General features: G+C 44.8%; 1 protein-coding gene across 2 annotated transcripts in view; it reads left to right on the forward strand.

Annotated features, from left to right (window-relative positions):
* LOC109868082 (uncharacterized) overlaps nt 1-18025 on the forward strand; it is a 68690-nt gene that overhangs the window by 44422 nt on the left and 6243 nt on the right. For both annotated transcript variants that reach the window (XM_020457505.2, XM_020457514.2), the window contains exons 3-5: nt 1-1564; nt 14157-14355; nt 16204-16405. The exon at nt 1-1564 is cut by the window's left edge and continues 364 nt beyond it. In XM_020457505.2, coding sequence (XP_020313094.1) covers nt 1-1564; nt 14157-14355; nt 16204-16405 — 1965 coding nt within the window. The remainder of the gene's footprint in view (nt 1565-14156; nt 14356-16203; nt 16406-18025) is intronic.

An 18025-nucleotide genomic window follows, 5' to 3' on the forward strand; every position in this document is an offset into this window, starting at 1 on the left:
TGGGGTTAGGGTCAGGGTTAGGCCTGGAGCCGGACCACGCAGGGCCCTGTGTGAACATTAACCCAGACAGCGGGACTAGACTCTACCGCAGCATGGAGAACCTGAACTGGAGTAATTCTGTGTCTGAACCAGGTCTCTATTCCTCCCCCTATAGCGCCCCCCACAGGGGCAGCATGGACAGTGAGTTCATCTTCCGCTGCACTGCCACCAGCCACTGGTACGATGGGCCCCCGGTGGGGACAGGGCCCCAGGGCTACAGTCCTGAGACCCTTGCCTTCTACCCCAATGCTCGTCTGGGGGGAGGTCTAGGGGGTCTGGGGAGGAAGGATCTGCCCCTCTTCCCCCAGTGGCTGTTCCCCGGCGTGGATGACTGGGGGGTGAACGCTACCACCACCGCCAGGAAGGGGTTAAGGGAGAAGCTCCGCCTCCAGAGTGCCCGGGCAGCAGCAGAACCCCTAAAGCCTCTTCGACCGCAGATAACCCCAGGCAGTACCACTCCCATCCTGGGGGGGTGCTCAGAGAGGGACTCATCGCCCTACCAGGGGTACGTTGGGAAACCCCTGTGTGTCCGGCGCATCACCAGCCCTGAGGAAATCAAGAAAGAGGTTCTGAGACGCCTGCAGCTCCGCCGGCAGAACAGCACCCCAAACCTGACCCTCCACGCCTCCCCTGAGACCCCTCAGACCCCGGACATGACCAAGTCCTACACCACCGAGTCCATCTCTGTCGCTGGGAGTTGTGCAGAGATAATAGCCGAACGCAAGAAACCCCCCATGGGCCGCCTGCACATCCCCACCTTTGAGGAGTTTAAGAGAATGAGGCAGAGAGAGGGAGAGGGTGGTCAGACAGAGAGCCAGGGTAATGTCACTACAGTAACAGCTTCAATAGACCAACAGCCAGAGCCTGGTACTGGCAGTCAGACCCCAGGGACGGGCAGAGACTGTAAGACTCAGACAGCTCTATTGGGAAGGAGAGACTCTCAGTCTCCCACTGTGGGACTGAAGGAGGAGGAGAGGGAGAGCAGTGAGAGGATAGGCAGTGGAGAGATAGAAGAGATGGGGAGCTGTGAGGGGACAAGCAGTGGAGAGGCCAGGCAGAGTGACAGCTCCCCTGGGGCTCCACCACCCTGTCATCCAGACTTAAGAGCAGAGGAGAGGGTGATGGTGGTTGCGCCAGCTCCCACAGCCAGTGCTACTAACTCAGCCACTCTCATCTTTACCGGACCCACTCCCCAGCCAACAACCAGCATTCAGACCACAGTCTCTACCATGGCTATATGTACCGGCCCTACTCCCCGCTCTCCCCTCCAGCCCTCCAGTCAGACGCAGGGGCAGGGGACCATGGACCATGCCCAGGCCCAAGTCAGCAGCCCCAGTGTGGAGATCAGTGTGCCGGGGGCCTCCTTAGTCCCCTTCCCTCCTCCACGCAGGGAGAGTGCTGAGGGCCCCTCCAGCTGCTGCCCAGCCCTGCTCCTGGACAGGACTGATCTCTCCAGCTACGGAGCCAAGATCTACAAGATGAAGGATGGCTTTATCGGATCAGCCCTGGACCTCATCAAGAAGAGGTTAGTAAGAAGGTAGAGTTAGGGGTAGTTGTCATGATCAACACGATCATCAATGGGCTTCAGTATTGCCTAATATTGTACAGTAATGAGCTGTTTATCTATCTCAGTTTGACTCGTTATCTTGCCCTACTTTGTGGAAGTTATATGCATACTCAGATGAAAGGTACAATTCTAAATGAAATGCAATATTGGACCTTAGCCATGTAAAGAAAGGATTAACTAGAAAATCCATTTATTTAGTAGTTTGTCAATCTGTGTAGCCTTCATTTAAGATGAACATACTTTTGACAAAAAGCTTGTTTTGAAATCTTGTAAAGCTCTTTGATGGCTAAATTGAATCTCATGGGTCCCAGCAAACATGACCCCATTGGCCCATGTGGGTATTCGGTGGGCAAGGTGGGCACGGGTTAGCCCACAACAAGCCCACATCAGAGCCCAACACAGGCTAGCCCACACCAGCCCAACACGGGCCATCCCAACAGGGGCTAGCCCACACCATGCCAAGCTAGAGGCGGGGGCTCATTAGAATAGTTGGGAGCGTGGAATGCACACAGTTCTTTTTGTGCAACCGTTACTGAGTTTGCTCTAACTGTTTAAGTGTTCTGTTGTGTGATGCCCAATTTTTCTTTAGCTTGTACACTACCAATTATAGTCTTTAAAAATACTTAAATAAGTGCATGTGATATGTGAGAAACTTAACATTTTCTCTTGTAAAAAATATACTGAACAGAAATATTAACGCACCATGCAACCATTTCAATGATTTTACTGAGTTACAGTTCGTATAAGGAAATCAGTCAATTGAAATAAATTCATTAGGCCCTAATCTATGGATTTCACATGACTGGGCAGTGGTGAAGCCATGGGTGGGCCAGGGAGGACATAAGCCCACCCACTGGGAAGCCAGGCCCAGCCAATCAGAATGAGTTTTCCCCACAAAAGAGCATTATTACAGACAGGAAGAATCCTCAGTATCACCAGCTGTCCGGGTGGCTGGTCTCAGACAATCCCACAGGTGAAGAAGCCAGATGTAGAGGCCCTGGGCTGGCGTGGTTACATGTGGTCAGCGGTTATGAGGCCGGTTGGATGTACAGCCAAATTCTCTAGAACGATGTTGGAGGCGGCTTATGACAGAGAAATTAACATTAAATTATCTGGCAACAGCTATGGTGGACATTCCTGCAGTCAGCATGCCAATTGCACGCTCCCTCAAAACTTTAGACATCTGTGGCATTGTGTTGTGTCACCAAACTGCACATTTTACAGTGGCCTTTTATTGTCCCCAGCACAAAGGTGCATCTGGGTAATGATCATGCTGTTTAATCAGCTTCCTGATATGCCACACGTGTCAGGTGGATGGATTATCATAGCAAAGGAGAAATGCTCACTTACAGGGATGTAAACAAATTTGTGCACAAAATTGGAGAGAAATATGCTTTTTGTGCGTTTGAAACATTTCTGGGATCTTTTATTTCAGCTCATGAAACATGGGACCAACACTTTACATGTTGCGTTTATATTTTTGTTTAGTATACATATACAGTGGGGAGAACAAGTATTTGATACACTGCCGATTTTGCAGGTTTTCCTACTTACAAAGCATGTAGAGGTCTGTCATTTTTATCATAGGTACACTTCAACTGTGAGAGACGGAATCTAAAACAAAAATCCAGAAAATCACATTGTATGATTTTTAAGTAATTAATTTGCATTTTATTGCATGACATAAGTATTTGATACATCAGAAAAGCAGAATTTAATATTTGGTACAGAAACCTGTTTGCAATTACAGAGTTTCCTGTAGTTCTTGACCAGGTTTGCACACACTGCAGCAGGGATTTTGGCCCACTCCTCCATACAGACCTTCTCCAGATCCTTCAGGTTTCTTGGCTGTCGCTGGGCAATACAGACTTTCAGCCCCCTCCAAAGATTTTCTATTGGGTTCAGGTCTGGAGACTGGCTAGGCCACTCCAGGACCTTGAGATGCTTCTTACGGAGCCACTCCTTAGTAGCCCAGCCACAACCCATCTTCAATGCTCTTACTGAGGGAAGGAGGTTGTTGGCCAAGATCTTGCGATACATGGCCCCATCCATCCTCCCCTCAATACGGTGCAGTCGTCCTGTCCCCTTTGCAGAAAAGCATCCCCAAAGAATAATGATCCCACCTCCATGCTTCACGGTTGGCATGGTGTTCTTGGGGTTGTACTCATTCTTCTTCTTCCTCCAAACATGGCAAGTGGAGTTTAGACCAAAAAGCTCTATTTTTGTCTCATCAGACCACATTCCTCCTCTGGATCATCCAGATGGTCATCGGCAAACTTCAGACAGGCCTGGACATGCGCTGGCTTGAGCAGGTGGACCTTGCGTGCGCTGCAGGATTTTAATCCATGACGGCGTAGTGTGTTACTAATGGTTTTCTTTGAGACTGTGGTCCCAGCTCTCTTCAGGTCATTGACCAGGTCCTGCCGTGTAGTTCTAGGCTGATCCCTCACCTTCCTCATGATCAATGATGCCCCACGAGGTGAGATCTTGCATGGAGCCCCAGACCGAGGGTGATTGACCGTCATCTTGAACTTCTTCCATTTTCTAATAATTGCACCAACAGTGCTTGCCTATTGTCCTGTAGCCCATCCCAGCCTTGTGCAGGTCTACAATTTAACCCTGATGTCCTTACACAGCTCTCTGGTCTTGGCCATTGTGGAGAGGTTGGAGTCTGTTTGATTGAGTGTGTGGACAGGTGTCTTTTATACAGGTAACGAGTTCAAACAGGTGCAGTTAATACAGGTAATGAGTGGAGAACAGGAGGGCTTCTTAAAGAAAAACGAACAGGTCTGTGAGAGCCGGAATTCTTACTGGTTGGTAGGTGATCAAATACTTATGTCATGCAATAAAATGCAAATTAATTACTTAAAAGTCATACAATGTGATTTTCTGGATTTTTGTTTAAGATTCCGTCTCTCACAGTTTAAGTGTACCTATGATAAAAATTACAGACCTCTACATGCTTTGTAAGTAGGAAAATCGGCAAAATCGGCAGTGTATCAAATACTACTCTCCCCACTGTATGATAGTAACAACTTTGTTGTCTTTCTGATACACTCTATCATGTTCCCTTTAAGGCTTGAAAATAATGCAATTCATGCATTGAATTAAACTGTAATAAATGTATTAAATTAATTCATATTAAATAGAAAAAGGGCATCGTCCCAATGTGGGCAGCCTACATGGGGCCAATATTTTAGCGTGCATTGGTCTCACATCGTGCCAATGTGGGCATGTTTGCTGGGAAAAGATGGGTATATTTCAGGCAAACTGAGTGCTGCCTTCACCAGATATGGGCTGGCCACACTGGGCAAATGCCTTGGGGGCCAACGTGGAGCCGATGAGCAAAGGCTCATTGGCCCAATCTTGGCAGCCTACATAGGGCCAATATTTTAGCCCGCATTGGGCCCACAGACTTCAGTCTGCTTTGGCATTGTTCATAGGCTTACAACCTGGCATCACCCAGGCCAGCACACAACATTCGACTCAGACAGGCACATGTAGCCTCAGACATGGGAAACACTTTCCCTGAGACATGGCTGTAGACTCCTATGTTATCTAACAGCCATACCCAGTGAACATTACTGGTTGAAAACACCTAATTTCATTGACAAAAATTGTTTAAATTACATATTTTCGACCAGTTTTGCTCACTGGGATAGGATTCTACAACCATGTCTCAGGACAAGATGCAGTGGACTCGAGAAGAGTTATAGGACTGTACGTGTCAGTGGTGACCATGAGAGAAATGGATAGCCTTGTATTCTTCTCTCTCTCTCATGTCACAAATGGCTGTCTCCCTGACAGTCAAAGTCAGGGTTCTCCTCTGTGCTTTTTCCCACCCATAGATATCACTGTGTCCCTCCTCTCTCAGAGAGTACTATAGAGGTGATGATGGATGATACAGACTGCGGACTGAACTGCATGATACCACAGAAGATATATTATATAGGTGGTGTGTTCACCAGATAGGAAAGCTATGTGACGTACTGTACATTCAAATACTACACTCCTTACACATGTTGGACATGGGACAGAGGGACCAGAGGACAAGGGACCGAGGGAGGTTTATTAGTTTTTGATCCCCATGCTAGGAATTCCTAGAATTGATGAGGTAGCTTTTACCAAGTGTATTAACACATGTATGTAGGAAATTTTACTAATATACAGTATGTTCATATTCTAACACAAAATGTATTCTTAATGGGTTTTAATATGACCTCTGTTACATATCCGTGATCTTTGTGAATATTGTAATAGTATAAAGTTGGTTATTCAAAATGAATCATTTTCTATTGTTATGCGTGCACCCCAAGGGTCTAGTTTTAACGACTCTGTTTCCCTCAGCTCCATTAAACAAGTCTTGTGTTTGCGCTCGTCTGTGTCCCATGCAGACTTACGATCACGATGGCTATCGAACTGTGGCTAGTCTGATGGGTTTTTCACCAGGCAATTACAATACTGGAGTTTACACCTGATGGGATGGTGGAGCAGGAATCTATTAATGGTGGGATGTTCTAGAACAGTGCTCTTGGGTGTGCTTAGTGTGCATTAAGATGTGGTTGCTCTCGCTCTCTCCTCATGACAAATACACAGGTTAGGTTGTGGTGTGTTGTTTTTTTCCTCACATTTTCCTCACAAAGACATTAACAGAGAGATTACAGAGTCACCATCCATGTTTAGAATATACAGTATGGATTCCTTATGAACAAACATGATATGGCTGGAGCGACTATATACTAATTTCAATAGCACAGTGTACCGCAGGCAGAGAGAGGTAATATATCATACACAGTCCATGAGCTAATAAATTACGTTTCAGGTTATTACCCCACATGAATCATCTACAGGCTGACAGGTAATAGTTGGAAGGAAAGGTTTTAATGAAAGTTATTCCAGCTGGAAGGAAGGATACGCACCAGCCTCTGGTTTTATTGCCTCTTTCTGGCAATATTCCCCACATCAGGGTTCCCTAATAGGCGGCCCGCATGCCAAATTCAGCCCGCAGGTGATTTTATTGGACTGTAAAATCACCAAGAAATCATCTCAAGAGTGATTTTAATTTAGGAATCTGTTCTCACAAATGTTCACACATAAACAGAGTGGCATATGTGAACATATTCCAATGTAATCCAGGTTTACAATTTCAAATGCTAAATCTGTTTGGGATTCTTGAGGTCAGTTTGCACTGTACAAATTATTTGTAACTATGTTGAATGTAATTGGGGACCCCTGCCCTACATAGTGCACTACTTTTGACCAGAGCCATATGGGAATAATGTTCTATATAGGGAATAGGGTGCCATTTGGGACACATCCCTAAAGAAGGGCCATATTAATTATTCATTTTATGCCCATGGCACCTGCATCGTCTGAAGATAAAGAGTTTGCTTTGTTGCATTTTAAAGACTTCAAAACTTTAGCAAATGCTAGTGAGTGTTGCTAGTGTGTAGGCCAGTTGGTGTGTGTGTGCGTGTGTTCGTGTGTGCGTGCATGCGCCGGTGTGTGTTACTGATGGGAAGTTCGTCTCTTTTTACTGACTCTGATCTTTTCAACTCGTTCAGTCAAAAGAACGAATCCTTCGTTCATTCATTTGAGACAGTAATGTCCAGAGCACGCAGGACCCACTACCGGCGAACGATGAACTCAAAACAGTCATGATTCTACAAGCCTCTCGTTCACCTCATTCAACATAAAAGGCGCTGCATGTTCAAAGTACGGAGCTCATGTTGACCTCTTAATGCCTCTGGATGCTCGGCAATTGTGTCACCCCTTCCATACAGAGCCTCCGACTCCATTCCAGATCAAGCATACATTGGCTTTAAGGGGCTTATTGGAGCTGTTATTTGTAACTGAGACTTGTAGTAAAAGAGTGATTTAAACAATGTACATTTGTTCATTACGAGGCATACAAATACAATAATTTATTGGTACATTTGAAACAAGGTCTAGTTGTGGCCGCAACCGGACTAGATTGTGAACGACTCCTGGCGGAATGCATTGCTTGACTGCGGTGAGGGTGATTGATAAGCACAATATCAATTGCGAACTGCAGTACCCCAAACGGTTCGTTCTCGAGTTCGAGTTTGCTGAGCAGAGGTTGTGTATGTTTTGGCTCTACAAAGCTATGTCCGTCATAACATTCAATAATCAATTAACTGCATTCATTCTTGCACCATACGATCAATTACCAATTTTAAACATGTATTTTTTTCTCTATCCTGCCTGCAGCGTGATCTATTTTGCCTGCACGCCGGAGGAGCGCATATTAAAGGCACTGTGTGGTCAATCTGAAGTCTGAAGTGGCCGTACAGTTTTAACTGCGATGCAGCCTCCTCAGACGTCAGGGCTTTCATACTTATTGCGCTTAGCAGAGCAGAGCTGTTGTGAAGGAAGTTGTCAAGGAAGTGAGTTTGTGTTTATATAGGATGTACCGCCCCCACCTACCATAAACCAATCATGTCAATGTGGAGCTATACGGAGCCCTCCGCATTGTTACAGCATTTGAGAGGCACACGGTGATGCGGTACAGAGCTTGATTTGGCCTCTGCGTGCCTCCAGAGGCTCCACAATTGCATCACACGAAGCCTTCAACCATATTTTTGGATCACGGATAAATTGACTCTTTTTTTAAATGTTTTTTTTTTCTTTCATTTTTTCCACAAACAAACAAACAAATAAAAAAACATTGTAAAGCATAAAAACATTGAGCCTGACATCCAGACATATCCTCCAACATAGCACACAGTCAAACAGTATCTCACAAGCTACAATAGTGAACTAAATGGGTTCACAAGCATAAGTAATCACCTCCCAGTCTTAGAAACATGACAAGTAAAACGCATCCAGCTTCTAGAATTGTTGTTTCTACCAGTGATCCTAGCAAGTATTTGTTCATAAGATGCGACCTCCAACATTGATTCTATCCACTGTTTCAGAATAGGAGTGTCATGAACCTTACTCTTGCTGCTGTAACCATACCAACAGTGATCAGTGCAAATTCCTCCTTTGTTACATTAGGTAACTCTGTTCTATCACCTAAGAGACATATTCTCAGTGAAACTGGAATTGTTAACCCCAACCATTCCTCCAGCTATTTCAAAACATCCTTCCAGAAAGGTAGCACTAATGTACATTCCCACATTGCGTGTAAAAATGTCCCAGTGTCTTTTTGGCATTTCCAATACAAAGAACTGTTGGTCAGCCACATCTTATGAAGCCTTGTTGGGGTCCAATAAAACCTATGTAGTATCTTATATTGAGTACGTTTTCCCCTGGCTTCCCTTATGTTCCTCCCTGAGCTGGACAAGATCTTCAACCAGGTATCATCCTCAATTTCCCACTTCAGGTCAGTTTGCCATATTGAGGTTTTTACAGTCTTTGCTCTGCAGATGACTAAATATTGAGGAAAAAATGGCTGCTTTATGTTTGGGTAATTCCAAATACTCAGCTATTGGGTTCTTTCCTGGATGTTGTTGATAGCTGGTTAACAAACATTCTCTCAATTGTAAATATTTCCAGAAATGTCCCTTGTCTCTGACATCATATTTTTGTACCAAATCTGAGTATGACATTAAAACATCTTCACTGTACAGATCAGCTATAGTATTAATTCCTTTCATTAGCCACTGTTTCCAGTACACAGACTTCTTTCCTATCTGTAAGCCTAGGATTGTGCCACAATGATGAGTATCCTTGTTTTAGATGTGATATTCCACATATCTTGTGTACTGTTCTCCACACCTCTTTTGAGTGTAACAAAATTGTGTTGGGAGTTTCAACAAACCTCTCCCCTCTAAGACTATGTGACAGAGTATCAATAGAGGTGAAAATATAACTTAGTTCAAACTCTATTTTTATCCAATCCAAGCCAGCATCCCTTTTGCCCCAATGCTTCGCAAATTTAGCCATTTCAAATGATAAATTGTACAATTGAACATATGGTAAAGCCAAGCCTCCTACATCCCTTGGTGAGCACACCTTCTTCATATTAATCCTGGGTTTTTTCTTTTCCCACAAAAAAGTATTTAGTTAATTTGTCATATTGTTCTCTCTTCTTTTTTGGACTCATGTGCTATTCTTTTCCCTCAAATATATGCTTTAGAGGTTTCCATTACTGTGGAAACCTTTTCAGTTGACCCTATGTTGATTTCAAAAAGGATCTAAGATCATCTGCTTGTGTTTGAGTAAATATCTCATCTTGTAATAGAATGGTGTTGAGGCTAAATCTACCCTTCCTCACATTTTCGGAGTTTAAATCAACATGTAACACTACTATTACATGATATGTGAGGGCAACGGGCCCAATCTTGCAATCAATCACATTATTAACCATGAAATTAGATATCAAGAAGAAATCTATTCTGGAGTGTGTTATGACAGTGAGAGAAGAAAGTATATTCTCTATCATTAGGATGGACTAATCTCCATATGTCTCTAAGGCCCATATCTTCTACTAGCATAAGTATTGCAAGTCTATCCTTTGGCGTGGAGTTACTTGTACATTTACTTCTATCAATCATATTGTCCATTACTTGGTTAAAGTCTCCAGCAAGGACGATCTGCCCCTCCATATTTCCCAGTACAGTTGACCTCATAATCTGGATACTCCTTATTTTATGTTGCATAATACTACCTTAATCCCATTTATTAGAGCCTCAATGCAGATACACCTGCCAAATTCATCAGAGTGTTGCTTCAAAATTACAAAATTAACTATTTTGTTAATCAGAATAATCACCCCATTTTGTTTGGAATTAAATTAGCTATGATAAACTTCTGCAACCCAGTCTACTCTAAATTTCAGTGCCTCTGTATCTGTTAAATATGATTCCTGTATGAACACAATATCTGCCTGTTTGGATTTGAAATATGTTACAATCGTTTCCTCTTCTTGGTTACCACAACCATTTATAGTCCAAGAGATTATGTTTACATAACCATTAGCCATATTTGCGCTGAGTAGTTATAGCCTGTGAGCGTGAAGTGTCCCATTTAACACTCGTGACAACTCTAATGAACATCATTATATAACTTTATATATGCTCCAGCTGTACAAAAAACAGTGTAAATAAACGTAGAAAACCAATCCCAAAATAAAACAAAACAACTAGGAACGTTGCTTCTCGATGAGTTAATCACCACAGAACTGTCTTTGATGCTGCAAAAGATAACCTGCTGTCTCAACTCAAAATTCCTTATGGGCCGTGAGACGCTTGAAAGGCTAAATTACTGTAGCAACACTCCCCAGAATCCCACAAACACATAGGCTGTACCTTGTCTCGTCTTCTTTATCTGGGCTAAACACCTTGCTCCAGCAAGAATCTCTCGGCCTCCACATTGTCCGTGAAAAGAATCCCTTCCAAGTAAAGAGCAGGGTCACTGGGAATGCCAGTGTATGCCTGACTTTCTTCTCGTGTAGTTGGTTCTTCGCCATTGCAAACGTCTTCCTCTTCATTGCTAGTTCCTTGGACAGGTCCAGCCGGCTGCCTTCCCACTGAACACCACTTTTTTATTGCGCCGCTTTAAGTACCTTGTCCCGGGGTGTAGATCGTAGGAAGCGGATGAGAACCATTCTCGGGGGCCTATTCTTGTCAGGCATGGTTAAACTACGATGGGTTTGTTCAATTTCGAACTTCGTGCCTGTCATCAAATCCTTCTGCAATGATTTTCTGAGTTAGAGAGGGAGGCTTCAGACAGGGACACCACAGAGTTGTGTAACTACCAATTAAGAGGACAAATTATGCAAATTCACAGAGTAGATGTTATTCTACATGACAGACCAGAGATAGATGGCAGTACAGCAGGTTAAATGGGACTAGAGAGACAGGGTTTGTGAAATAGTGTAGGGCCGTGATGTGAGATGACAAGACCATGCAAATACACCACGAATGGGCAATTGGCGGCCAGCCCCTCTTTTGTAGACCAATAATAATATATAAATATATATAATTTTTTTTAAATGGGGGGGACTCAGTCGGGGTCTCAGAAGAATTAGAATAATTATTACACAAGGCGCAATTTAGAAATTTGGTTGTGCATCAGCAGTCAATCAGTTGGCACATGTCAGCAAATATTTTTTAGATTGCTAAATTAGTCTAGCGGCCAGCTACAGTGCCTCAGCAATCTACACACAATACCCCATAATAACAAAGCGAAAAACAGGTTTTTAGGTTTGTTTGCAAAACAGAAATACCTCATTTACATAACTATTCAGTAAACCCTTTGTTATGAGACTAGAGCTGGCCTCCTGACCAAACTGGGCAATCAGGGGAGTAGGGCCTTGGTCAGGGAGGTGACCAAGAACCCGATGGTCACTTTGACAGAGCTCCAGAGTTCCTCTGTGGAGATGGAAGAACCTTCCAGAAGGACAACCATCTCTGCAGCACTCCACCAATCAGGCCTTCATGGTAGAGTGGCCAGACTGACCCACTCCTCACATGACAGCCCGCTTGGAGTTTGCCAAAAGACACCTAAACACTCTCAGTCCATGAGAAACAAGATTCTCTGGTCTGATGAAACCAAGATTGAACTCTTTGGACTGAATGCCAAGCGTCACGTCTGGAGGAATCCTGGCACCATCCTTCGGTGAAGCATGGTGGTGGCAGCATCATGCTGTGGGGATGTTTTTCAGTGGCAGGGACTGGGAGACTATTCAGGATCTAAGCAAAGATGAACGGAGCAAAGTACAGAGAGATCCTTGATGAAAACCTGCTCCAGAGAGCTCAGGACCTGAGACTGGGGCGAAGGTTCACCTTCCAACAGGACAACGACCCCAAGCACACAGCCAAGACAATGCAGGAGTGGCTTTGGGACAAGTCTCGGACTTGAACCCGACCGAACATCCCTGGAGAAACCTGAAAACACCTGTGCAGCAACGCTCCCCATCCAACCTGACAGAGCTTGAGAGGATCTGCAGAGATGAATGGGAGAAACTCACCAAATGCATGTGTGCCAAGATTGTAGCGTCATATCCAAGAAGACGCAAAGCTGGAATCGCTGCCAAAGGTCCTTCAACAAAGTACTGAGTAAAGGGTCTGAATACTTATTTATATGTGATATTTCATTTTTTATATATATAATATGTAAATTAGCAATAATGTCTAAAATCCTGTTTTTGCTATGTCATTATGGGCTATTGTGTGTAGATTGATGATAAATAAATAAAATATTTATAAAAACAATTTAATTATTTTAGAATATGGCTGTAACGTAACAAAATGTAGAAAAAGTCAAGGTCTGAATACTTTCCGAAGGTACTGTATCTAAACTTGTAGTAAGCATGTTCGAATTATCAACTGGTCTGGGGCCCATTGATCATCAGTTATCATATTAAAAACTGCAAACATTTCTCTCCACCCCATGGCAAAATGTGTAGAATTGCAGGAAATTAGCTGTAAAACTGCACATTTTTATCTCCACCCCATGGCAGAATGTGTAGAAATTCAGCAAACTTGCTTTAAAACGGCAACATTTTCTCTACGCCCTGTGGCAAAATGTGTAGAATTGCAAGGAATTTACTTTAAAACATATTTTTCCCCTCTTCACTGTCACAGGGGGGCTGCTATAATGTTTTGCTTGCAAGGAGGGGAGTGGGTATGGATGTGGGTACGCAGACCCACGAGCCACTGCGGCCCCTCATGAGTTCCGTCAAAATTGCCACATCCCTGAAATACACAAACATGATGTAAATATTGACTTTCACACTGATGATTGACGGAAATGAATAAAATGTAGAATGTTGCAAATTGCTAGGGTACAGTTCACATCCCTGGCCAAATAGCTAGGCTATTTTCTTGCCAGGAGAGATACATTTAAATGTAGCTTTGGGAAGGATATTGTGATTTTTCTTCTCCATTGTCTGTATAGTGCAGTCAATCACAATGTGACGTGAACGGACACCATGATTGTGGAAGGCAGACTGATCTGTTCTAATGTTCATTCAGCAGCTAGTTCATACTGTCTGTGTGTGTGTACATGTGTGCGTATGTGTGTATGCATGCCCACATACATGCATTTCTATGTGGAGAGAGCTCAGGAGCAGGCAATGTCCCTGGGTGCGCACACACACGGCTGACACATGCTCGGAGTATGGCTGGTCGGCACACAAAGGAACCAGAGGCAGATGTGTGATGCATGTAGAGTGATGGGAGGCAGCATCTTGCCATCCTGCCCTGTGGTCCAGGAGTTCAGGTGTTATTGGGAATTGATGAGTCAAATTACCCAGCCCCTGAGCCCCTCTGCTGGGGAGAGAAGAAGGAGAGGAGGGGGAGAGGTCCCTGGAGGGGTGGAGAGGAGGAGGAAGGAGAGGGAGAGAGGGAAGGGAAGGGAGGAGGAGGGGGAGGTCTGATGAAACTGAATGATTTGGATGGTGGGAGGAGAGGAGAGAGGTGCCAGGAATCATAATTCTATCCTCTGCCATTCTGCCATCTCTAACACCCCTCATCTCTTCCCCTCACTCCCTCCCTCACTCCCTCTCTTTCTTTATCTCTATCCTTTCTCTCTCTCTCCTCTCTTTTTTCCCTATTCCCCCCGTCTTTCTCGTCTCCAGCTGCAGTGCAGAGATTGCAGCGGCGGAGGCCCCCGTCAGGCTGTCAGGTGACCAGGACGAAAGCACTGACATCACCGCTCCCCCACCGGACTGTCACTCCTCTGCTGTTTCCATGACAACCACGACGGCCTGCGGAGCGGAGTCTTGCGACAAGCCTGTAGCAGGAGGAGCAGGAGGAGAGGAACTAGCTGCAGAATGTGTAAGGAGAATCTCTCCCTCTCTCTCTCTCTCTCTCTTTCTGTCTCTCACTCACTCAACATGCTGGGGATAGCAGTGGGCTGAAGCACGCACACAGACAGGGGAATGTGAGGATGGTTAGGGAAGAACAGAACAGAATAGAGGGATTGCGTATCCAGGCAGGCAGGCGGGCTACACACACACACACACACACACATTCATAGCCAGGCAGGCAGGCAGATGTATGTGATGAGCCCCTGACAACTGCAGGCATGCAGGTATGCAGCTCCAGCCTCAGCCTCAGCGTCTTCCTCCCAGCTCAGCTCAGCTTTGCATCTGCCTGGGAACAGGAGTCAGCAGAGAGGGAGGATTGAAGAGCAGGTTCATGGTGGTAACTAACTGGGCTTCTTCATCTAATCTTTGTGGTGTGCTGTGCTGTGCTGCTCTGCTGGCTCGGCTGTCTGTCTGGTCCTCTCTGTGTGAAACAACGCAGCTATCCAGACGCTAGCCGTCCGTCAGTAGCTGTCGGTGCATTGTGTTAATTTCTGCTATAATCCGAGCAACACGTCTCAGCCTCTGCTGGGGTTGAGGTTACAGCAGCAGCATCGATAGCCAGGGTCGTTGGGTTTATGGCCGTCATGTATTTTGTATGAGGAAGGATGCTATAGGTGAGAACGAATGCTAACGTTGTATATGCCACCATTGCTTTTTGCTCATAGTCATTGTTGCTGTTGCATGCACTGTTTATTAAATGCATGGAGAATGGCTGTGCATGTTTTCAGCAATGGCAAACCGCAATTCATTAGTACCTGCATCGAACTGCGTCATTAATTGTTCTGTGCGATACTAGAGCCTTAGCTATGAGTCTTATTTCCCATACCCTTTTTTGTTTGAATATGGAAACTTACCCCAATGCCCTTTTATCCACAGCAATGTTGTTTATCATGTAATGGTCTGCAGCTATCTGTTGTTTATCAAGCTGATGCTAGGAACCACAGAATCTAGACATTAGCAGTTTGGGGGCCGATCAATTATGATCTGTCAATCAATGAGCTGCTATCACTCAATGCTGTCAATCGCCTAATGATGCTGAATGTGCGTCTGTAGAGAGTTGAGGGGTCAGGGGTGAGGGTTCAGCAGTTACGAGTCAGTCTGATGACCTTTCACCTGATCCATAGTTCCATATTGAGGCCCACCATGAATAATTTGACAGACACCAACGCAATCCACCCAATCCATTCTTGAACAGCACCTAGCATGTGTTGTTGGGAAATTCCATTGTTTATCTAAAAAGGATAGACTTGTCCTGTTGTCTCTGCTATTTGGGATATTTTCTACAACCTCAAAGGTTTCCCTTGCATTCCTATTCCCTAGAATTCCTATTCCATTCCATTCCATTCCAAGGCTTCCCAAGTAATTCCGTGAAGGAAACAGATGTGTGCCCTTGGTCGGTCGGTCAGGCAGTCTGTCTGTCGGTCTGTCCGTCTGTTGTTCTGTCGGTCTGTCTGTTGGTCTGAGTACATGCAACATTGAGAGACTCTCAGAGTCAAAGCTGTCATGTTTAAAGTACAGTCTGTGTCTCAGGATATTAAACACCATTTCATTTGTCAAACCAATCAGGTTCAGAATGGATTCATATCTGTTGCAATTCAGCCCATGATGGCACCATTAACAGGGGTAGTCTATGCTACAGAGAATGCTCTCTCAGGCCCCTGAGTGTATGATACAGTGAACCCACTTCCTATAGCCTCTCACATGACGCTTACATCTCTCTCTCTGTCTCCCTCTCTCTATCAACACTGACCATGCCTCTTTCAGCCACTAGCAGATGACATGTACAGTGTATTGACTGGTGTGTTTCTCCAATCAGCTTAACTCTGGCCTGGGCTGCAGGCGCTCCAGCTCAGACGCAGCCTATGAGCCGGCCGAGTCGGTGAGGGCCCAGCGCGAGTGCCGCCTCCGGCCCCACTACAGCGACCCCATGCCGGCCGATGCAACCAAGCGCAAACAGCTGGAGATGAAGATCGCTGCAGCTGCATGCCTCCACAGCCAGCGTCGGGACAGGGACAGTGGTGAGTGGAGCTCACCAAGCATCACCAAGCATCCCTGTTCAGCCCATATCAAACATCCCTCTCTAGCCCATATCAAACATCCCTCTCTAGCCCATATCAAGCATCCCTGTTCAGCCCATATGAAACATCCCTGTCTAGCCCATATCAAACATCCCTGTCTAGCCCATATCAAGCATCCCTGTTCAGCCCATATCAAACATCCCTGTCTAGCCCATATCAAACATCCCTTTCTAGCCCATATTAAACATCCCTCTCTAGCCCATATCAAGCATCCCTGTTCAGCCCATATCAAACATCCCTGTCTAGCCCATATCAAACATCCCTGTCTAGCCCATATCAAACATCCCTGTTCAGCCCATTTCAAACATCCTTGTTCAGCCCATATTAAACATCCCTGTCTAGCACATATCAAACATCCCTGTCCAACCCATATCAAATCAACACTCCAACTTCATCATAATCACACATTTTCCTCTTTATCCAATAGTCTTTCCTAACACAAGCCTCTCTTCGTGTGTTAATTCCTCTGACAACGCACCATTCCACAAAACTACCCAAAAAAGTAATCACACACATCCTTCTCATCCTACTTACCGTTTGGGCAGTCTTCTCAGAGGCTTTGTCTGGCATGGAGCCCATGTTTTACAGTCTAACAATGAGCCAAGTTAAGAAACCAAAACCCACATGAACCCAACCTCAGGCTGCCCAAACGCCCAAACAGTTCCACTGCCACAAACATTATTGTTCTTGGCTATGACCTCACTTACTCTCTCTAAAGTGCTGGCCTCAGCTTTACATTATGGACCTCAACACTGCAGTGTGACTGTCTTTCTGCCTTTGAAACATTCTGAATCACTGGGCTCATATTTAGAGCCTCAGCCCCCCTCTCTGTTTTCCTCAGATTGTGTTCAGGGCAGCCAGCTGAATCACTGTAAAGGAGCTAGCTATCGCATGTGATTTTAGATGGCAATCTTTAGAGGCCCTTACACTAACTTACCCTGACATTTTAAGATTGGGCCTGTTTTGAAGAGTAGGAGCCTACAAGTATTGTCTCTTCAGGATAGGGCTGCTGTGCCGAGTTATATAACAACATACTCTCAGAATGTTTGTGACCTTTCACTCCCTAATTCCCTTATTGCTAACAGGAATTCAGCTAAAAATGTGTTTATTTTAGAACATCTGTTTCCAAGTATTCCCACAAATAAAAAAAGGTTTGTGATCGCGTCTCAATGTAATCAAGGTATGAAATTATTGTTATTTTCAAATACAATCTCTTTTTGGGGCGGCAGGTAGCCTAGTGGTTAGAGCGTTGGACTAGTTAACTGAAAGGTTGCTGGACTGAATCCCTGAGCTGACAAGGTAAAAATCTGCCGTTCTGCCCCTGAACAAGGCAGTTAACCCACTGTTCCCTGATAGCCCATCATTGTAAATAATAATTTGCTCTCAACTGACTTGCCTAGTTAAATAAAAAAACAACTTGTATTCAATTTGCAGTGTATAAATTATTAGAATTGTGTTCCAACAAAAATTGGTCTGCGGCTGAATCTTGTTGCCTACCCCTGCTACATAGTAATGTTGACCTTACACTACTGACATTATTGTTAGAACAAGGGTCAAGCC

The sequence above is a fragment of the Oncorhynchus kisutch genome, linkage group LG2 (genome assembly GCF_002021735.2).
Source record: "Oncorhynchus kisutch isolate 150728-3 linkage group LG2, Okis_V2, whole genome shotgun sequence".
Lineage (NCBI taxonomy): Eukaryota > Metazoa > Chordata > Actinopteri > Salmoniformes > Salmonidae > Oncorhynchus > Oncorhynchus kisutch.